Source organism: Chlamydotis macqueenii, chromosome 2 (genome assembly GCF_036417535.1).
Source record: "Chlamydotis macqueenii isolate bChlMac1 chromosome 2, bChlMac1.mat, whole genome shotgun sequence".
Taxonomy (NCBI): Eukaryota; Metazoa; Chordata; class Aves; order Otidiformes; family Otididae; genus Chlamydotis; species Chlamydotis macqueenii.
In genome coordinates this window covers 24,830,003-24,852,682 of record NC_141557.1, presented here as the reverse complement: position 1 = coordinate 24,852,682, position 22,680 = coordinate 24,830,003, and the positions used below count along the sequence as shown (strand labels likewise).

Sequence of the window (22,680 nt, the reverse complement as noted above, 5' to 3'; positions counted from 1 at the left end):
TCTTGGTATCCCAATCTTGTGGTGTTTGCGTAAACACTGTCAATCATACATGAATTCTGTGTTGGTTTTCTGTCATGTGGGTAAATACCTTTTGTAGTTAGGTTGAGATCACCGAACTCTTTCCATCTGAATCCTTGTCCAGACTTAGGAAACCTTAAAACTGTAGCATATTACTATGCCACTACTTACCACACCACAGTAGGCTTAAACATTTCTCCTGCTCATAAATCAATGGCTCCTGTCATCTTTCTCTGTCATGCATAAGCTAGGAAGTAACTCTTCCTAGGAAGAGACTCTTCCTAAGAAAATGAAAATAAATCCATATTACTGAAAAACTTGTGAAGGCAGGGACTGTCTTTTTGTTCAGTGCTGTGAGTGACCAGCAAAGTAAATGGATATGTGTTCATGTTGGATTCATCCTACTGCAGTAAAACGAACAATAAGTCTTCGGGTGCTTTGGCAGCAAGTAACTAATCCTTTGGTCTTCCCTTTGACTATAGTCTGGCTAATTTTCCAGTTGTACTTACTCGTCTGTTTGACAGTAGTCGAGAGAACAGATGTCCTACAGTTTTTCAGGTCTTACAGTCAGATCTGGTTTTTAGTATTTCTTGCAAGTGGCTCGTGCTGATGGGTTTGATCTCCATCACTGTTTGTCTCAGTTTGCTCAGGTAAAAAATGCTTATTCCAGTTGAAAATGCTTATTCCAGTTGAAAATGGGTAACTTTACAGCAGTTCTCAGAGCATCTCAAAAGCAAGTCCCGTAATTTTTAAGGGCTTTCTAGAAGCAGTTACCAAATTAGTACTGGTCAGTAGATGCAATAGTTTTCAAAGGAATTGGCATAACTGTGTCTTGTGTTATAAAAGCATTAAGTCTCCAAAATGATGATCAATTGAGGTTACATTTCTCAGATTAAATGTTGTAAGAAACTGTGGAGACTTCAAGATGCATCACCTGGTTTTCTGTGTTAAAAAAACCCAATGTATTTTTGTAGGAAGGCAGGTATTCTTCTAGGTTATAGTAACATTCACTAGGCACTAGACACATAAAATAAAACAGAGACATAGATTTGTAGCTGATAAGCTTTTTTACTTTAGTACAATTAACTTGAAAAAATGTCTGCATTATAACAGAGGCACTCCGTAAGTGTCTGTTCAACAATGTTCCAGTTGAGATCGACACATCAGGTGGTGTATAACTCCTAGCCAAACATCTTGTTAAATGCTTTCAGGATTTCCCATAGCAGATGTTACTTTAATCAAATAATTCAAACGTTTCTCTTCTAAGTACAATAGAAGGGCAGGGCTTGTGTTTACAAAGTATTCAGTATGGAAATCCTGTATTAATTGAGGTACATTTACTTCACTTAGGACAGTGTCCACATAGTAACTCTTTAAATAAAAGGCTTTTTGCTGTTGCCTAGTCCAGAGAGGCAATCATATGCAAAACTATCCCATCATGTACAGAAAATTGTGAGAGATCTGCAGTGTAGACAGCAGAGATGTTCCTAGCTAAAGAAGAAAACTCTATGGATTATTTTCTCACAGTGGGTGTAAAATAATATAATTTATAAAAGGTAGTTTTATCCCTGTGGAAACTATCAAGTAAAGAAGCTTTTCTTTCTCAATCCCAGAATTATTAGCACAGGCAATGCCAGATGCTGTCTTTTTGTAATATCACAGATTCATATAAGCTGTGCTTTAAATTATTATATTTCTAAGGCAGCAGCTGTATTTTCTGTGAGTAAACACAATGTGCTTCTACCCAGCCTGGTGCAGGATCTGGAGTTTTTATTATTAACAGTAAAGCATTTACAGTTTCACATAAAGGGTGTATAAAAGAGAAAGATAATATTATTACTCAGTGATAAAATTATTACTCAGTAATAGGTGAGTAGAATTGCGCTCCTCTGAGTTCCTTATTTTACTGTGCCAGAAAATGCCAGAATCAAAATAAGCCACATACAACAGACTCAAACAGAGAATCAGCATTTCCTTCTGCAGTGAGCTGGAAATTACTTGCTGCTTCTATATTCTATACAGTGAAATCTTTTTTCCTTTTTTTCTTGAATTATAATTCTGCTATAGTTGAAAAGATAATTTTGCCAGTGTATTAAATACCTGGCAAAAAAAAAAAAAAAAAAAAAGGTGTTTTCAAACATTTTTAGGTAAATGTAGGTCAACACAAAGGAATCATACAGTTGGAAATATTTTCCAGTGTTTACGTTCAGATGTTCAGACCTGTCTGGCTCCTCTCTGTTTGCATGTGTTGGGGTTATATGCAGTCCGGCTACATTCCACATTGATTTATATAAATATATTGCAGAATATTAACCTCCAGCCAAATACCAGCAAATTTCACTTTTCAGGAAAGTTTGTGACTTTTCACAAAACTGATTTACTGTGTAGAGGGCATCTATCTTCCATGTACACTCCATTAAGGGTATCATAAAGAGAACAGTGTATGTCTTTATGAGAAATGTGCTGAGATATTTGCTGCTACAGTCACTATGTTCCCGTAATAATTTACTTATTATTTGTTCATATGATGATTACAGATTAAGTACAGATTGCATTCTCTTAGAAGAAGTAGGGTGACAATCCCTCCATATTCTGTAACTTAAATTCCTAAATTACTGCTCACTGATAAGCTTCTTTAAGGTAAAACAAAGGAGCATCCATCCATTTTCAGAGCATGATGGCTAATAAACAATTTTTAGGTGTCTGACCAAAAATTATTTAGGAAATGCTGTTGAAGTGGGACCAGAGCCATAACATCTTAAATCTATGTCATCTCAAGTGAAGCAAAATGCTCTCTTAAACCTGCATTACAGTCTTCACAGATAGTTGTGCCAATTCTTATCTTCCCTTCTCTTGTGAAATATTCTGAGATTTCAGGTAAGAAGTAAAAACTCAGTACAAAATGTTTTCCTAGTCTATTTATCAGATGACCTCTTTGAAAAGCAGTGACCCCCAAGGCTCTGTGCATGATCTGGCTACAGATCCCGCATATAAAGCCTTTTGTCCTAGGACAATGAACAAAAATATTACTTGATAATATTATAGAAATCTTGCACATTGCACAAACTAAGGAAGCAATTATTCTAAGAGGATAAAAGACACATCTGATAAAACCATGTAACTCCTATGATGTTGACCAAATAAGCAGTAGTATCAACAGTACTTTTGGTTCTTTTTGATGATAGGTTATTCAGTTTAACTTTATAGAGTTTTTTTTTTTCTCAATAAATGTATTCATTCATTTATTAAACCTACTATCAACTAATAAAAGTAGTGATTCATTTTCTGCCTTACTTCAAAGAGAAAGGCAGCCTGATGTGTACAATTTAAATGAATAAATATATTAGCAAAGTATGTGAGCAGGGAACAAGCATCCTTCCACCTGTAAGATGGTTTCCTATTGTGACTAGGTCTTGAGGAAGGATGGTGAAAGTCACTGGTATGAGTAGAGATGTGAAGCATAGAAGGATGGGAAGATGTTTGTGAATAAGAGAAAAAGGTAATTAAAGCTGGTATGATGAAGTGGAGAAGATGAGGAAAAATTCTAATTAAAAAGAGAAAAAAAATATAAATCAGAGTAATTAGTCAGGAATGTGACATTATGAAGAGCTTTGCAAATTAGTTTGAATTTGATGTTGTGCAATAAGGTCAAATAATAAAGACTTTTAAGTAAAAGAATGATAGAAAGTGATGAGAGAAGCACGCTTTCCCAGTAGTGGCAACTTGTGCACAAAGCTTTTTTCCAGACTGTATCCTGACTCTGAAGGTATTCCTCTCATTCAGGAACTTGCAAGAGTAATCAGCACAAAAATTCTGTTTCTGCCAAAGGACATTTAATTCTAAAGCTGTGTAATGGTGAACATGAAAGTTATGTAGGTAGACACTGAAGGCGCAAGCAAACACCCAGTATATTTCTTTGTCCAAAATGTTACTCTTTTTTTTTTTTAATTAGTACAGTTGATGCAGCATGGAATCTGGATAAATACCATTTTCTGTATTAACTCTAGATGGTCTGTTCAAAAAATATTTTATTTTCATGTAACTATTTTTACTTGGAATAGCTGATGAAATCTTAATCCTATTGCAGAATCCACACTTGAAAGAAAGATATGATATTACTGATGTATCAGTAATTATATATCGATGAATCAAGAGCTCAAAGATTGCTCTGCCTTTGGAAAGCTCTTTCTTCCATTCTGTTTACTGTAAGAAATCTAAATAGACATGTATGAGCTGCAAGGTATGTATGTCTGTGTTGGTTCCTGTATACTTACCTCCTCTTTTCTTTTCCTCCTCTCAGATTGTTTGATGTGTGCACCGTGTCACGAACAGACAGAGAGACGAAGTTAACATTAGTGTTTGAACATGTGGATCAAGACTTGACTACTTACTTGGATAAAGTTCCAGAGCCTGGAGTGCCTACTGAAACTATAAAGGTATTTAAGACCATTTAGGATTTAGGGTATTATTTCAGAAAATATTAGCTAGGTAGGGCAAAGAGATAAATCACAAAGACAAACTGCATTTTGATTCCATGGATTCTGTCATATCAAAATTGAGTAATACCCAGCTTGGGACATGAATTGCAGCACAAAGATCTGTGTTCACTAACAGGTGTATTCTCTTTGTGGAAATGTTGCATTTCTTTTTTTCTCTTTTAGATTTATAAATCCTCTGAACCTCTACTGGTTTACCAAATGTAGTGTTCCAGATTGTTAAGAAAGACCTTCTCTTGCATCTGTAGGCAAATTACTCCATTATTGTTTAATCCAAGACTACTTGAACCTTCTCTAGAAGGCATCTGGTAGAATGCTGGATATTCTGAGAATGGATAAGATAAGTCCTGTGCTCCTATCCCCTTCCCTTTGTCTTTTGTTTCCCCAAGATACTTCTTTCACTTCATGTCCCTCTTGCCAGAAAGGTTTCTATACGTCCCAAGAGCAGGAAATGTTCACTGTGGACCTGTGGTGAGCTCTGCAGAGGATAGGCTCAAGGATGGAGATAGCCATGACCAATTCTAGAAGCTGAGAAGGCTCTCCTCTCAGTAACCGGAAGGTTGATCATGAAGTTTTCCTATCATGTTCTCTCATTTTTTGCATCTGTAAGGGAGGACCTCTTCCCAGAATAGGACATGCTTGCATTATTGTTACTAAAAAATGTATACCAACTCCTCCTCTCTCTTGGGAACTTCTCAGCAAAGTCCTACATTGAGGATCATAGCTTGAAATGTTTGACAAAATGTTTAAGCCTAGGAAGAGAAGCAGAGGGATTGATGTTCCTACATTTTGACTGTGGCTGTTTAACATTTCTTTTGATTTTTTGTGTTTCATGAGGAGAAATAATTTATGCATTCAGAGACAGATTATCTTGCATTTCTATAAGTACTTGCTAGAAGTCTGTTGTGTCATCTTAGTCTGGGAGAGGTCCTGAGGGAGGAAAAGAAAACATGAAATCTATCTGAAATTTAGTTGTTTTAATATTTTTTTAACAGCTTCAAACTTAGTAGTTGTTTGATCTTTCAGTATAAAATTAGACATAAAACTGATAAAGATCTTTTCACTTGTATCAAAGTCACAAATGTGTAACATCATCAGTTCCAGCAATTATGTTTTTTAAGCAACCTTAGTGGATAAAATAAAGTTTAAAAATAATGAATACAGCTTTGATTCAGTCCCAGCAGAAGACTGGAATGTGCCTCTTGCATTTGAAGGACATTTATGATAATGCTTTTAGGGTTTTACTTCCTTCTAGGGCTTTGAAGCTACCTAGGGGAACTGTATTTCAATGTAACTGACATTGTGAAAATAACATACAAGGTGACTGACATATTGTCTAACTAAATATGCTGGAATGGATGGGAATTGAACAACCAAGCCTCTGAAATCTCAGTTTGAAATATCTTTCAAGCTGTGTGTCATTTAAAGCAAATAGAAGAGGTGAGCATTGGACTAAAATGTTTGTGATTTTCTAAAAACCTGTTCTAAATTTGCACTAGTAGATTGTAATAAGTATGTGTGAACATACATTTCATGGAGTTTATAAACTGGTGAGGGAAATTGTTGAGTTTACTTGTGAAAAGCGCTATTCTATGTACATGGCTTACTAGTTCAACCCAGTTGCTGCATCCAATAATTTGGTACAATAAAATAGAAAAAATTATCCACGATGAAACAAGGAGGAGCAATTCTGGTCTCCTATGTGCAGTGCAAGTTCCACTGCAGCCAGTGAAATCAGTGAGTGTAAAATTCAGCTTGTGGTAAGCACAGCTCTTTTTAAATGGGTGAGGATGAATATAAAATTGCTGTTTACTTGGTTGTCTCTGTTGGTTTCAACATTTGCACAGTAGCTGATGTGTTATTTCTTGAATTTTATTTGGCACAGGAAAAAAGAGAGATTCGGTTAACTTGAGTTGCACCCTGTTGCTTCACTATTTACGTGAAAACACCCATTTTATGGAAGTACTTTTACTGACAGTCAGGGTTGATCACATGAGGAAGAGTCTCAAGTCTTATTCCTACTGCATTTCAATAGCTTTCTAATTATACAGTCTTCATGAATTGGATATTCTTGGTAGAAACTCAAGCAAAGCATGGCTCTTCTGGTTGCAAGGAAATACTGCCATTTTGCAGCAACAGCATTTAACCCAGTGCACATACATCGTTAAATGACTAATCTGACTTTTTATAGTTTGGCTTTTGAGGTTAATATGGATTTGTACTTCATTTATTTTCCAGAATTGCAGACAATTTGTGTAGAGTATTTCCCCTCACTGCTAGCATGGTACAAAACAACTGCCAGCATTGTAAGACCATCTGTTAAAGTTCTGCATATGTCAGCAACACAGAGGTGCCAAATGAGCCGAATAAGCTCTGGGTAGCTTGAAGTTGAAGGATCTAATATACCTCTTTGGCACAATGGTGTAAACTCAACAGTTGTTAGTGGAACTCGAATGACAAAATGACTATGAGAGAAGGATCAGCCCCAAAAAGATCTTTTCTGTGTGAATTAACTACCATCATTACATACCATTTGGGGGAGGGAGACTCAGCTTTGGCTGGTTTGGGGCATGCTGGGATTTTTAGTTACCAGCTGTCAACGAATATAAGTGATGCCAGTGCCATTTTAAGAATTTCCTTTATGTTTAGCAGATAGCAGTCAGACGGTAGCAGTTCAGAGAAACTAACCATACCAGTCACTTAAACACAACTAAAGCTTTTGTCTTAATGCCACTCAGAAATATCTTTCTAATGTCTAAAGCCCTGCAGCAGGAGTCACCCCAGAGGGTATTTTAGGAACATAGCCACAGGTGCCCATAATATGATAGGAGAGGCAGTTTCCCTTTGAGGCATTGGGAATACTTACAGAGGGTGTAGGGCAGACGTGCTCACTTCCCCTCCTGGTCATCAGGAGCATGAATGCTGTAGCCCATTTCTGTGGCTACAGTTCTGGCTACGGAGTTCTAGGTTATTCAGACAGAGGTACTTTAAATCTTTCCTGCTGAAGCACTTCCATTGTTTTTTAATGGAGTATACTTTGGGCTAGAGGGATGGAGAACGTGATTACAAATACTCATGGACATGGCATTCACCTTTGAAAGAGAACTATGTTCAAGCCCTTAATCTAATAAATATGTCTTTGTAACTACTGGATTATAGTCCTACTCACCCTTGCTTGCTTCCTCTGTCAGACCTGATTAATATTTGTTCCATATGGGATGAATCAGAATCAGCAATGACAACATCTTCCTTCTTTCCTCTCTACCCATCGTCTCCTCCCTTCTTTTCTTCCTGGGATGCTCTTTAACTTTAGGGCAGTTTATTTGGAAATGGAAGGTATGAGTTCAGTTTCCTTAGGACACAGCTGTTAGTCATGCACAGGTCTTTGGTAATGTTAATGGCGTTAGCAGTTGAGCCTCGGAGAGACTTGGCTCATTAGGAGCTTTTGTTAGTTGACATAAGGGCAGTGGAAATGGGAATGACGCGTCTCTGCCACAGAAAGATTTTTTAAAAACAAAAAGGTTAACAAGCCAGTAAAGCATTTTGATGTTAGTCTTCAGGGATGAAGCATGTTTAAGCTGGGTAGTCACATTTTGATGTGATGCTTTGTGAGGCTGGCAGGCTGTTTGATCCTAAAGGATGTGGATATGGTTGTTGTAACACTAATTACATTTTTAACATGGAAATCATGTGCATGCAAACAAGTTGATGTTTATCAATTCAAGCTTGGTATACCTAAGCTATTGCAATGTATAAAACATTTATCTTTAAATTAATATATGCATGTGATGGCTTGGTATATAGAGCTGTAAATTAAGTGGTTTAGGAGTGGCTCTTTGGAGTTCCCTCCAGTCATCTTGTTCTGCCCCGCCAAGGAGTCTGTGAGGATGAGAGGGGATAACAAACTGTTACTGAGGTTCTTTAACTTTAGTAATGAACAAAGTTAATTTTGCAAAGTTAATTTGCAAAGTAATGCCACTTGTGGCTTCCTGCAAGAGTTTTCTTACAAGTGACCAGAACTTAGCCTAGTCAAGCTACATGTGCTAACTGGGCTGTGCCTGTTTCAATCTGACAGGCAACAGAAAAAGGAACAGAAAAAAAAAGTCTCTGGTATAGCAGGTGTTTTCGTTATTTATCCTGGAATGTTAGAAGAGCTGGGAATGACCTTCTACGCAGGTTTGTGATCTGTGAATCACCATGGTATTCCCCGCAGCCTGGAACAAGGCAGCCAAATCACAGCGAGAGCAGGGTTTAAGGTGTATTCTTTTCTCTGGTATTTCCTGATTCCTCACCCAAGTGAATGGCTTCTGTGGATATTTTTCTGTTTTTCCTTTGCATAGGAAGCCTAGATCTCTGTCTGATTCAAGGATCCAGATTTTGCTATTTAGATGCCTAAAATTTAGACAGTACAGCAGTGAATGTAATTTCTCAAGTTATCTGATAGTAGCCCATAAATTGAATTTTAAAGTATTACCTCCAGTCCTAGAATAAATGTTGCTGTTGCATCCCTGTGCATTTCCTGTAACTTACATTAACTGCTAGCAAACCAGGCAGACCGGTCACATCTTTGCAAGACTCTTAGAAAATTAATATGAAGATGTTGCTTCTCAGAAAGCAAACCAGTGTTCGGTGTTGTGAGGTGAGTCATCAACCATCTGCCACGGCTGTACCTACTCAGTTGATCACGTATGAGATGTGGAGCAGATGTCACACAATCATGCAGTTCTGAAAACAACACCAGATATTCCAGGAAAACAGATTCGCCAGTACTGAGAGTCTTCAGAGTGTGGCCATATTTAACAACATCAAAGTTAAAAGTCACTAAAAAAAGAGCCTACTCAAATTAATAAGAAAGATACTAAGAGAAGAGCTGTTACTAACATTTTCCTGTCAGTACTTTTGTGGTAAAGAAAGAAGCAAAACTTGATGAGGAATTTAGAGTCCACAAATAATGGATCGGATCCCCAACTGATACTAAGACGTGTAAATCCATTAGCTTCAGTAAAATAATGCCCGTTTACAGCTGCTAAGGAGTGGAGTATTTTGTGGAGTGGAGTATTTTGCAATAAATTCTGTTCTGAATCCATATTATGAATTAATGAAGAGTTGCCACTATAAATAAATTAAAAATGAAAGGACTGAATTGATATATTACTGTGGGATAAATCTTTTTTTTTTCCTGTTATTCTGCTACCAGGGGTTGGACGGCCGCAAGGAAGGGTAGCAGGACAGAGAGCAGGTGCCTTGCACAAGTGGCAGCTCTGAAGGAACTAAACCTTAAAAAGAGGATATTCTCTAAAGAGGGGTGGTTCCCTCTGTTGCAGGTGGTGTCGCTTCTTTTCCATACTGTGCTGCATGTAGAGATGCAGCCACATCTCCTTTGGTGCAGTGGTGGAGGTAGTAATGTATGGTGTGACCAAAGGGCTAGGAGGAGTCAGGATTGGAATGAAGAGACTGCTGAGCACAGGATGCTACAAACTGTAATGCTATATTCATAGAGTTACTTCTTTGGCTTGAACCTTTTTATAGTCAGTGTACAGCCACTGGTTTTAATTATGGTGGCGTTAAATATCTCCAAATCCTTACCATTTCCAAATTCAAATCCAAACATTTTGGGATTGATGATAATGTATAGTTGCTTTTTTGTAGTGCTATAGCCCAGGACTGCCCAGACCTTGATTGCTTGCAAACTGAGAGCTCATAAAAATTTGAGGCACTCCAGTGATTTTAAATCACTCTGTCCTGACTAGAGTGATTTAAAATCATTGGAGCGCTTCACATTTTTTCAGTCGTTCCAGTTTGGAAAGCAGTCAAGCAACATTGTAGCAGAATGCATGAAAGCAACCTGCCTGAAATAATAATTTTGGTCTTTCAAAACAATGACACTGATTTAGAAATGTCGCTGTGAAAATATGTCTGTCAAGGACTCTCTAAATAGACATCTCATCTCTAAATAGACATCTCAACCTACTTTTCTTTTATGGTCCAAGCTCTCAAAGCAGCAGTACAGTCCAGTAGGGCCCTAAGGGACACATCCTTTTTGAAGTCAGAAGGAAGCTATTGTTTTCAATAGATGGAGGGCCAGAAATCATCTTTATTCAGAAAGTCAAAGGGAATTAAGGAACTGAAGAGATTCTGAATTGTGGGCAGGGATGGAGATTGAGCCTTTGGTAGAATAAAATTTATGATCAGTCATTGCAAAATTGCATTATTACAAACACTGGAAATGAAAAGTTGCTATTAGCTCATTTCATTTCTGTTAATTCTGCAGAGCTGGATGTTGATTTGATGCAAAAAAAAAAAAGCTTATGGACCCTACTGCTCTGGATTCCCTTGAGACGCTCTTGGATTATCAGTGACACTGGGGTTTTGCTATTGGAACATCGGCATGGTAGCAATTGCTATGTGAACTGCTTTGATGACACTGAAAGAAAGAAGGGGAGCACATGGTAGGAATAATGCTCAAGCAGATGTAAAAGTGGGGCTGGACTGCCAGGCAGCCTGTCAGAGACAGTGCCGTTACTGTTCAGCAGCGAGCCAGTGGCAGTTCCTCAGAGTGAGGAGTATTTTCAAGACGCTTTCCTTTGTCTCGTGGTGGTGGTGTGTAGTCACAACTTGCTCCATAAGTAAATCCTCCCTTAGTGATCAGCAGAAGCGTCACTCATGTTTTCAGAGTCTTTCTCTTCATCAGAGATGAGATGCCACAGTTAAAGCAATTAGGAGAAAGCTGTTGCAGCTCAGGGTGCACGTAAAGCAGTGGCAGAACAATAGACTGAGATGTTTGGATTTACCTCTGTTCAAAATTTTGCTTACAAGCCATATGTTACTTTTGACAAGTAATTTGAAGGTCAGACTGCAGCAGATGTGAGATAAAGCGGAGACATTCAAAGAGCCATTCTTGATTTTTATAGGGGCAGATAGGAATCACTTTCTTAATAGCAGTGTCTCCACTAGAAGGTAATCAGGCCCTTATGCCTCTGTGTGTGCACAAAACTATACCTCACCCCAAAACAAGAACACAGAGGAGACAGGATGACAGAAATTGTGACAAGGCAGATATTTGGGAAACCTGGCCAGCATATTTTTTCATGTTGAACTCCAGATCTAAGGGTTGAACTCAGCTGATCTGAGAAAAGAAGCACTGCAGCAGGATACCCTCCCCATCTCAGCCAGCCCAAGTTATTGCAGCTCTGATTCTCTATACTAGAATGTTCACGAAGTGTCTGTATTTATTCGTAGCAAATAGACACCTGTAGTGTAAAATAATTCAAAAGTTTGCCACAGACAACTTGTAGCTAATAGAAGGTAATACAGTAATCAAATAAGTTATTAAAAGAAATTTAATACTTTTGTGCTAGCTGTATGCACTGTTTTTATGCCAGTGAGTAGGCAGGTGGTTGTATCCCACAGTAAAAATTATTTTGAAGCGTGTTACTTTAGTGACACACTGATTTAATCAAGATATGTTGGTTTATTTCTCTTCCTTTGTAACAGATGTATTTAGCTTATGACAGAGAACAAAGTCCCATACAATGGAGAGGGACAGAATTTTTTTGTGTTGCAAGTTTTCATATGTAGAACTTAAAATTAGCTTTAGGAATTTTTAAATTATTTATATATATAGGCACATAAAGACAGAGACATATCTACATATAATTATGGTAAAAGTCTCCTAATGCATTTGCAGAAAAAAATGTTGCTATTTGAGCAAAAGGGAGAAAGGGAAAAGGAAACTCGATGATCATCACTCTCCTGTCTATGAAGTTCATGATCGCAGAATAGCCAGAAGAGGCCAGAAGTGGCAACTTGGATGCTTAGAGTCAAAAGTACAAGAACACAGAAGGGGTAGCACCAGTTCTTCTCCTGTGCCTGGGGACTAGTTTGGTGTATATTAAATGTAGGCACGTGAAGACATTCTACACATACACATACATGTACATGCACATACACATACATGTATATGTACATGTATGTGTCTGTGTAGATATATATATACATGTGTATGTGTAGATATATATACATGTGTAGATATATATACACATGTATATCTGCTGATTCCCAAAGTCTATCCCATAGGCTTATGTTTCAGCTCATCATCATATACAGCTGAGTTGGAATGGAGGCTGTTGCAGTTATAGAGAAGGAATAAAATGGACCCAGTCGAGGCTGCCCCTCTCCCTCCTACTCAGTGTGTCAGATCAGAGACACATGGAGAGCCCCTGTCCCACCTGCCCTGCAGGTACCGGAACAGACATGATTCCTCCCCACTTCCCATCCTGTGACCTTTAGGTACAAAACTGCAGAGGAACTGCACCAGCCAGTGGCATCAACCAGCTACACTCAGCTGCTGAAGAAACCAAAGCCAAAACCTCTGCCACTTAGGGAGCTTCCAGTGATTTCAACTCAGTGTTCTCTGCCTTTGCTAATCCCATTTTTTTCAACCCTTTCTTCCTTCAGTCCTTCTCTTTCACCTTCATTTTTTCACCTCACTTTCACTCTATATTTACACTGTATAGCACTTTTCTCTTCTGTTCTTTCCTTTCCTCCAGAACTTTTCTATCCATCACTTTTCTTTCCATTTTTCTTATCCCCTCCTTACTGACTCTACTCTCATAAAAAAGTAATATCAGGGAACTGTCACACTGTTTCTCCACCTGGGGTCTGTCTTGTCCATTTTATTTGTGAGCTTTTAATGGAAGAGGCTGTGTGAAAACCCTTGACTGCATAGAGCCCACCATAATAGGTCCTGCTTTTTGGCTGGCCTTTACACAGTACCTTGTTAAACATGAGTCATGATAATCAGATCTTACAACAGCATTATTTGTCTAAAATAGTGCTTCTCCTCTGCTCTGCTGTTTCCCCACCACAGCCACTTCACACATTTAGACAACTGCTTCCTTTATGTATCAGTGCTCTGTAATCAGAGTATGGTTCATGTTACAGGTTTCTCGGGTTTCAAAGTGAAATAAAATGAGCTTTCTTCCATTTTGAGAATATCCTTCTTTTTAATAAGTCCAAACAAAGACACACGTTATTAGTAAGTTCGCACGCAGCTCCTGGAAGACAGAAAATTAAGAATAGAAACATGACTGAAATAGCAGAAATACTGTTTGTTGTTTGCTTTTGGCGCGACAGCAAGGAAAAATGTTTAGAAATTAAGATTATTACTTTATTTGTACTTTTAATAAAGGAGATATGGTTTTGTAATATTTGCCAGTGTCGGTACTCCAGAGCACAACTATGGGTCAAATCCTTCCGTAGTGTAACTGTTGGCTTCTTAGGGTTCCTCCAGGGGTGAGGGTGGTGCAATGCTATTAGCTGCAGTTAGCAAGCAGCCTTTCATTTGTTTTCATGCAAAGCCTGAACAATTTGCAATTAAGAAAGAGCAAATTACAAAGGCTCAAGCTCCTAGATCAAATCTGTCCTTAATTTTTGAGTTGGAAGCCTTATCCAAAGACTCGTAAACATCAGTATTTCAGGTTCTTCCTACTTCTCTGTTGTCATTACAGCTACAGACTTCTTCCACTTACGTCAGTATACATAAAACATTTAAAGTCACATTGGAATATATACCTGAATCTTCTGGTTCAACTTCAGACCTTAAAGGAGAAACCTTAAAGGAAGCAGATTCTCTGCTCCACCGAAACACTTAAGCTTCTGCTTAGTTTTATGTAAACAAATTGCTCCAGCTTTAGAAGATGTGAGGTTGAAAGACTGCGAATTAGAGGAGCTAACAGAGGAGCATCAGTTGTTACCCTGTACTGATTAATTCCAAGGTTAGAGCAAAGAAGAATTGAAACCATTGTTTCTGTAGTTTCAGATTAGTCATAAGCATGCATTTTGTTTGTGTCGAAATGCTTTATCAGAGCAAGGAAGTAGCCTACCTTCAAAACTTATGTGTAAGCAATGTCTGTGCCGTTGGAACCAGACTCCTGACTATTCAGAGAAGCATGTCATAGTTGATCATCATAGTAAACTGATTCAGTAATGGAAAAGGGCTCCAGAGGATCACAGGTTTGACAGACTGATTTGTTTGTTTCTTTTTTCATTAATATCATAACTGTTCTGGCCACAGAATTTATCCCATTTGCCTTTGAAAATCGTGACCCTTGAAAATGCCCATTTAAAAGCAGCATCTGTTTTTTTACTGTCATGACCAACTCATTAGAAGCTAGCGCATTATATCTTTATTAATATTGAACAGTGTCTTATACCATAAAGAGGCCACTGAAATTTGTGGCTTGATTGCAAAGAAGGTTACTGCTCAACAGTTTTCACTGTTGCTAAATGTGACTGTACAAACAGCGCCATAAAAAATTTTAAGTATTTCTAAAATGCCCCACTTCTTTGGTCTATGCAAGAGGAAGCATTGCATTGTAACTTTAAAATGCCAAAAACAATCAAGAAGACATGCTAGCCATCTCTTAAGAGCATTTCATTTCCAAGCCAATAAATTCAGCTGCTGAATTTTTGTCCTTTGTTTTAGGATGTGACAGTTCTGTTGCATAACTACAATTAAGGAATCTCAGAAGGCTCCAAAATGTTACAATATTCTGTGGATGCAAATGCAGAGTCAGTTTTTGGTTGGTTTTACAGCAGGGAAGGGGCACTGGAATGGCAGCATGTTGCCTTTTTTTTAACATCTAGTTTATGATTCATTCTAAAATATTCTTTCATTTGGAATTAACTTCAGATATTCCTGTTCTGACAAGCAGAGTAAATATTTTAGCAAGGACTTTTTAGAGAGAAATTTTGACAGTAACATACTCCTCCCTTAGTGTTACAAAGGAAATACTTGCTATCCAAACCCAGAGTCGGCATTTTTATGGAAACGATTCCAAAAGAATACGTAGGATGTTACAAATGTAAAATGCATTTAATGAAAGAGTATACCGATGTCTTTCATGTATTTTAAATAAAAATGTCTAATTTGAGACTTGAGAAAGTCAACAGTGATCTCTGAGCCATATGCTTGTTATTACAATAGTATGTTGTGTATAACTGTCATTCAGTGAGAAGCAACACAGACCAAAAAGGAAGAGACGTATAAAAAAACCCATGAAGTTAAAGGAGGAGAGACCATCTTACAAAGCATTTTTGGTTATGTTTTTGCCCTGATTAGAAGATATCCCTTTCTTGCTTTTTGTTTGCTCACGTAATTCCTGCTGATGTCTATAGGGCTTATTGAAAACATAGGAAAAGGAGAATAGAGGCCAAGCTGCGTGGGCTATAGTGAACCAAAACTGCAAAGAGACACATACTTGACAGAGAGTTTAAAATAAAAATAAACCACAGTTTCTTTGCTTGGTTTCTGGAGCAGAAAGTCGCAAAACAAGCAGAAAACTTTTGGTTCTTGATGAAATGGTTAGTTTAGCTTCCTTACCTCAACTGCTCTGAGTGTTTCAGACTTTAACCTTCACTGCAATGAAAAGAATTTAGACCTAATTCAACTTAGGTTTATATCTGTGAAACCAGGGCCCTGGAAAATATTTCAGAAGTAGCTTTAGCCTTATGTTTGCATTTTGTTCTTTTGCAAATGTGGTGGAGGTAGCCTTGATTTGCTAGTTAGTGGAGTCACGCTTTATTGTGACAGAAAACTAAGAACAGTCCTTCAGTGAAAATAACAAAGACCTACCCCATGGTGATTGATGAGAACGTTGTACAAGTGAAATGAGCTGGAAAGTCATCATCTTGTCTTTTCCTTTGCCATAGGAAAAGCATAGCAGAGAGATTTCTTTTCTTCTGGTCCTGATAAGGAATCTAACGAAGCATAAGGAGAGGTTACCCAGCATGGAAATGTGTTACACCCAGCTGCTCACTAGCTTACAAAGCTGCAGTAAATAATACAGTTGCTATTTAATAAACAAAAGAAAACAGAAGTCCTTTGATAGTGATCCCTAGCCTCTCATTTGCCCTTCTGAAGATCCAGTTTGTTTCTACTTAATTGACTGTCATTTTGGAATAACATAGAATTTGATATTGTTTAGTATTATTTGTAGTGGCTTTTTTTTTTTGTTGGCAGGGAAAACAAAAGACTTATCTTTCTAGGGGCTGATTCAGCAAAGCTCATACGTATGTGCTCCAGGTTGCCTGGATCGTAGCTACTTTTATTCTCATAGCTTTTCCATGAATGGTTGCAGTGAAGATATGCAAGGAGACATTAGTTTTCTTTTCCAAATTGGCTTACGTAATCAATAGCATACTTTTTTGCTTGTCACAAGTTACCCTTTGGAGAAGCAATGATGCATTTGTCACAAGTTACATTTGTCATGTGCATAGTTTGTGACACTTTACTTTCAAAAGATGCTTCTTCATGGAAGAAGTTTGTTCCATGGTTTGACTCTTTTTGTAAGTTACCTTCTAATGTACCTTTGGCTTTTTATTTAAAATCTCCTAGAATTTATTTTGTTTAGCATTTGCAGGGTGGGGGAAGGGAGACAATATTGTGCCTGTGAAACATTGCAGGCAATGTTCTCCCCTCCCAACACTTTCATGTTGCACCTTTCCCCCCATCCCCAAGCCGCCTCCTCAGTCCCAAAGCAGAGCTGATTCTTGTCTATTGTGCTAACATTAAGAAATAAGTAGGCTCATCGCTCATTGTGTCACTATGAGTTGAAGATGCCTCCTTTTTTAAGAACCAGTCAAGCGTTCAAAAGAAAACAAGGCAAGGTTTACACTAATTTACGCTAATGTAAATCAGTGTCATTCTGCTCAGAACTGGAGGGGCTATGGCCCATGGCATTTCAGAGACACGCGGCAGATGTGTGGGACCATGTCCCATCACTTTGCAGTCATGGCAGACATCTCAGGAACATCGTTGCCTGTTATGATTTGTTATATCTGAAATCCAGTGATGAGCTGCTGAGGTATGCTAATAGCTGGCATTTTCTGCTGATCTACTTTGCTCTGTAATCACCTGGCTGCTGGGAGGCAGCAACCCAAAGAGACGGAGTAGGACCGCGGGGCCTGAGAGTGGGTGCAGTGGGAGAGGAAATGGCTGAGTGGGATGGGGCGTAGTGAAAGTATGAAGAGAAGGGTCGTAACTGGGGATAGGACAGGAAAGGGCCACACATGCATGAAGGGAGGAAAGTAAGAAGTAAAGGAAAAGGTAGGAAGTCAGAAAAGAAAGGAGAAAGTGGTAGAGCATGTAAGTGGAAGAGAATGGTCAGCCATTCCCCTAGTCTTGTGCTATTGACAAACTTCTCATAGTTTTGGTGAAAACAAAAGGCTTTGTGCACTTGTATGACTCCTCTTGCAAAATCTCTTCTCTGTGCCTTGTCTGTAGGATAAAATGCTTGTCTGTTCCCCTTGTAAAGCTGATGGTTCAAGAACTATTGATATTTTTAATTCCAAGTAATACAATTGGAAATAAATTGGTACTGTATATATGGAGAACAGTTCAAGCTGCTGAGTGGTTCCAAGAAACAATTCTCTTTTTCCCTACTTTTCATTTAGGTGTACTAAGGCATCAGTAAGATTTTCTTACTTATTTCTGAAGATTATTTTGACAGTTTATACAGTGGCGTAAGAGCATTGCAAAACTGTGTGTACAATTCTTGGGTTGGGGTTCCTGACCAAGCTGGTTCCAGTAGGCCACTGTCCCCTCTCAGCTCTTCCTTGAAGCCCACTTCTACGCATATCTTATATCCAATAAGTCTTTCCTCTTGTGTATATCCTTGGTTTTCTTTATAACTGAAAGCAAATTCTAGATCTTTGCAGTACTTAACAAACATTAACCAGTTAATCTTTTCAACACTCATGAAGTAGTTAACCATTATCCCTGAATTAATAATAAGGAGCAACAGAAGCAGCAGAGTTAAATGTATTCCTGGGACTAGCATTCAGGTAGTAATTGACCCTAATGCTGAGCCATTGTACAGCACTGGTGAGCATCATGGTACTTCTGCAAGTACATGACAAGCAAAAAAATTATGGAAAAGTGATTTTTTAAAAGTGCACAACTGAGCTTTATTGACTATGCATTCCCTGAAGAGGTTAGGAGGAGATTGTCTTCTTACTTTCCTTTGTGTTCACATCTTTAATTTAAAAAATAACTATTTATTTTAAAAGTGTCTAACTAGAAAATAGCTGTATTTCAACATCTAGTGTCATGTTGATGCTTTTGTCTCAGAGAAGGTTGGCTACATGTCTCTGAAGGTTGTGCTAGTTCTGTTGAGTGTGGGAGGAGGATGGAAATATTAAAAAGCAGTAGGACCAGCACAAGTCTTTGAAAATTGTTGGGTAGAGTCCTAGTGGCTTCATTGGGCTTTGGTTGTGCCTGATAACAAGGCCATCGTCTTCCTCAGCATGCAAGTACCATGAAGGACTATGCTGAATTCATAGACATTTTGATGGTGGAAGCAATCAAAATTAATTAGACCCGAAGTCCAAACTCTACAGTAACCCCAGAGTCGAATTCCACTGTTTTACAGTGCCTTGAGCTCTTATATACCTGTATATGTCACAAAATAGATTTCCTTATATATCAGAAAATAGAGCAGGCCTGTGTTATAAGAAGTTTAAACAAGTTTTCTATTAAACAAAAATTGTTGGACTGAGTTTATAACTTCAAAGGAGCTATAGGAATCAGGTGCCCATGTCCTATTAATTTTAAATTTTGTTTAGAGTTCTAATCTGTAGGATCCTGTTGACTGTTTTTTTTTCTCAGTTTTAAAAAAGTGTAATGTATTTTCTTGTTGCCATGCAGGTGCTTCGTAAAGAACCCATGCATTTTTAGTGTATGCTGTTTAAAAAACTAACTGAGAGAGAAATTAAAGGAACAATCTTCTTGAGCCTTTTGTGTCTAGCCAAGGATTTGACAGTTTTCAAAAAAGTCTTGGCTGACATGTTCAAAGCTGCCTTGGGTGTAGGAGATCTGGTTATCCAAATCCCCTGGGATACTTCTAAAGTCTCATTCTTTGTTGTTATGTATCAGCGTATAAACAAATCTCAGCCTTCTTGATGGCACACTGCAGACAAATCCAGTGAGAATTTCTGCAGAAATGTCAGTAATGTTGCCAAGGTGTTGATAGACCATCAGGAAGAGTAGTCTGTCATAAATCTCTATGTATTTACATAATTTGAGTGCTCCTCTGGACCAGAATCCATGTGGTCTAAGCTGTTTGCACTCAATTTTGAGCATGTTAAGATGTTAGTCTTTGTTCTGAGGTTAGCCCTTCTTGTGCTCAGGTGACAATGTAGGGCAGTCATCTTCCAGGGCCTTCCACATTATCTCTATTTGTAGCTTAAGGTAGCAGTCCCTAGAAGATAAATATACAGATTTTCTCTTCTAGGAGACTTTACCCTCTAAGTCCGAAGCTGTTTGTAAGGCATTTTTCTTGATGTATGTGCACAGCATTGTTTCAGCTTTCTAATCACTGACCAGCTGGCTTGTTAGTGAATAGAGCTGTGGGCCCCTTGCCACGTTTCATGTGAGGTCTTGGCTGGGTGGCCAAGCAGGCAGCCTGCAGCCAGTGTCAAAGCAATTCAAGAGGTATTGGCACAGCAGTGTCCCCATTAATTTCTGCTTGTCACATGCTGTCATGCAAGTTACACCAGAGAGGAAATGACCGTTAAAAAAAAAAGTATGCTTGTGGCACTTGGTCCCCCCCAGACGTTATCCTCGAGGTTAAACAAGTGGATACAATTAGCTGCTATCCACAGACAGCTGCAGGGAAGGAGAAGCTGAGATCTGGGCCTCACAGCAACGGGTCTTTCCTGTTAGTGAGGAGCATCGACTATCAACATATACCATATTTTTAACCCTTCATGGAGTCTGAGTAAATGAAAAAGAGCTATTATGACCAACAGTGTCACAAAGGTGCTGGAAAATAGCTGTAGTGTTGACTGGGCAGCGCTCTTCTCTAGTGAAGGGGTTTTGTTTGTTGGTACCATCCCTCCTAAGGACCAGTGTGAGCGGCACCCAAGGAGAATCAGCTCATCAGTGGTTGATAATTTACTGTATTTTGTAGATTCTGGCAGGGAGTGAGACAGTGATTTCTGTGAGCTCCTCTCAGAAGCCTACTGAAGTAGTTAAAGGGCGTCACATCCAGCTTTGTGGATTTTCTGGGTGGACTAATTTCTCTCATTACATCAGGAGAGCTTCCACAAGCGTTACAAGTGATGATACACTTAGGAAGTCCCAAAATACAGCTTAGGAATACAGAAACAAAGTCTATGAAGAGGAAATGGCAATGATGTCCCACGGTGAGAGAAGGAAATACATAGTTAGAAGCAATCAAAAATATTTTTAGAAACTGTAAGCACTAAGCTCTACTGAGAGGTGAGAGAGATAGGGGAGTATACACAGTGCTTCAGAATAGATTGACTTAGTCAAGTGAAAGTCTGAGTTTTACCTCAGAAGGAAGAGGCTCACAGCATCAGTTGAAGGAAGGATGATTTGCCTTTTTAAGGAACTTGAACATTAAAGAAGCTGGAATTATATGAAAAGTGTACTCCAGAATTCAAACTGCAGCTCTGCTCCAGGTGTCCAGCTGTGCCTGACATGACATTTAGATACCAAATTTTGACTGGTGTCAGTCCCCAAACATGTGCCAGAAGGGGCTTCAGAACCAATGCATACAGAGGCAATTCCAAGTCATTTGTATGGGGTTTACCAACAGGGTGAGCCAGTAAAGAGTTTGGGGGATTTCTTGGTTCATTTTAGCCCTCATGTCTTTTTCAGATGGTATGAGGAATAAAAGAACAGCGTGAGTAACAACTGTCAAATCAGGATGGGCTGTGAGATACTACTGTCTCCAAAACAGCTTTATGAAAAACTTCTAATAAAAGAAAGGAAGTTTCTCAGAAAGTATTTGGGGATGTACAAAACTCTGATGGTATCATCCAGAGGCAGACAAAAATTAAATCTATTTGTTTGCTTATCTAGGCTCAGATCTATAAACTTTGTTAAGAGCTGTGCTTTCTGTTTTATTTTCTACTGGGCACAAAGAGTGGAAAGGTTTGAGAGGTAAAAAAAGATTGTTAGTCACAAAGTTACATCTACCTGGTGTAAAAATTTCACAACCAGGACAGGTCTTGGTAACAGTGCTACATTTGCCCATTTTGGTCAAATTGTTAAAACAAAATTCCCCTCTGTTCTCATTTAATTTGCATGTGTTTTCTCTTCAAAATACCAGTAGCCAGATAGGAAATGTTATGTGTTTCATTTGCATGTCTGGTAATTCCACTTTGATAGGAATTTTGGTACATTGAATCACTGAAAATGAGTAAGTAGGACAATAATCATATAGATTTCCTTTCAGTCATGCAAATTCTTCTCATCAAATATGAAAAAGAGCAGCTGAAAAAGTAAAACTTGAAAGATCTGTCTTGCAAACTGACTTGACAAATGCTGAGCTTTAAAATGAGAAATTAATATGGAAAGACTTATAGACACTTAAATTCATATTGATCTGCCCAAAATGAAATGCATCCACATGGGTGCCTAAACACGTGTATGTACGTATGTGTCCTGCAGATGTTCAGTACACATTTCATATACCAAAATTTGGTCTTTCGTTCACAACTACTGAGATCAGTATGAAAATCTGGCAGTACTAAGACACTGGTAAAACAGACATTTACTAAGATTGAAACTTTTAAAGACCCCTGAAATATTAATCCAGTTCTCTGTTTTAAGGAGGGCAGACAGAAGGTTACTCAGAACAGTTCCTTGAACACAATCAGGTGCATCTTTTTGTCTTGGTCTAGTCTTAATTATGTCCCCTTTGCTGCTGGTGAGCACTGGTGTTTGGGGAGTGTTTGGAGCACTCCAAAATATGCTTGGTCAGGATCTCCTGCAGCAGTACAAATTCAGTGGTTCCCTTCTAACTCAGAGGTGACAGTTGGTGAGTTTGTGCAAAGGAACTAGAACATGTTAAACCTGTTGTGGCTATGAGTTGAATTTTATCTACAAGCAGGAGCATGACAACAAAAGGAAAATAGTGCTTTGTTATGTTGAAAGCTATTATATACATACATAAAATTCAATCATAAAGTTACAGCAACACAGTAGCATTGTTAAGCCTCAAACTTTTTCAAAGACCACCATGGACCTTTATAATTCAGTTAAAATTTTGCATTTTTCCTGAATCTTATGCATAGCTGCTGTACTTTTGCTTGAGACTGGCATATAATGTTCCTGATATACAGGCAGATCCATGCA

General features: G+C 38.3%; 1 protein-coding gene across 1 annotated transcript in view; it reads left to right on the top strand.

Annotated features, from left to right (window-relative positions):
• The window catches only part of CDK6 (cyclin dependent kinase 6), a 126,976-nt gene that overhangs the window by 26,524 nt on the left and 77,772 nt on the right, over window positions 1-22,680 (top strand). The window contains exon 3 of the mRNA XM_086741570.1: window positions 4,319-4,454. Within this exon, the coding sequence (XP_086597696.1) occupies window positions 4,319-4,454 (136 nt within the window). The remainder of the gene's footprint in view (window positions 1-4,318; window positions 4,455-22,680) is intronic.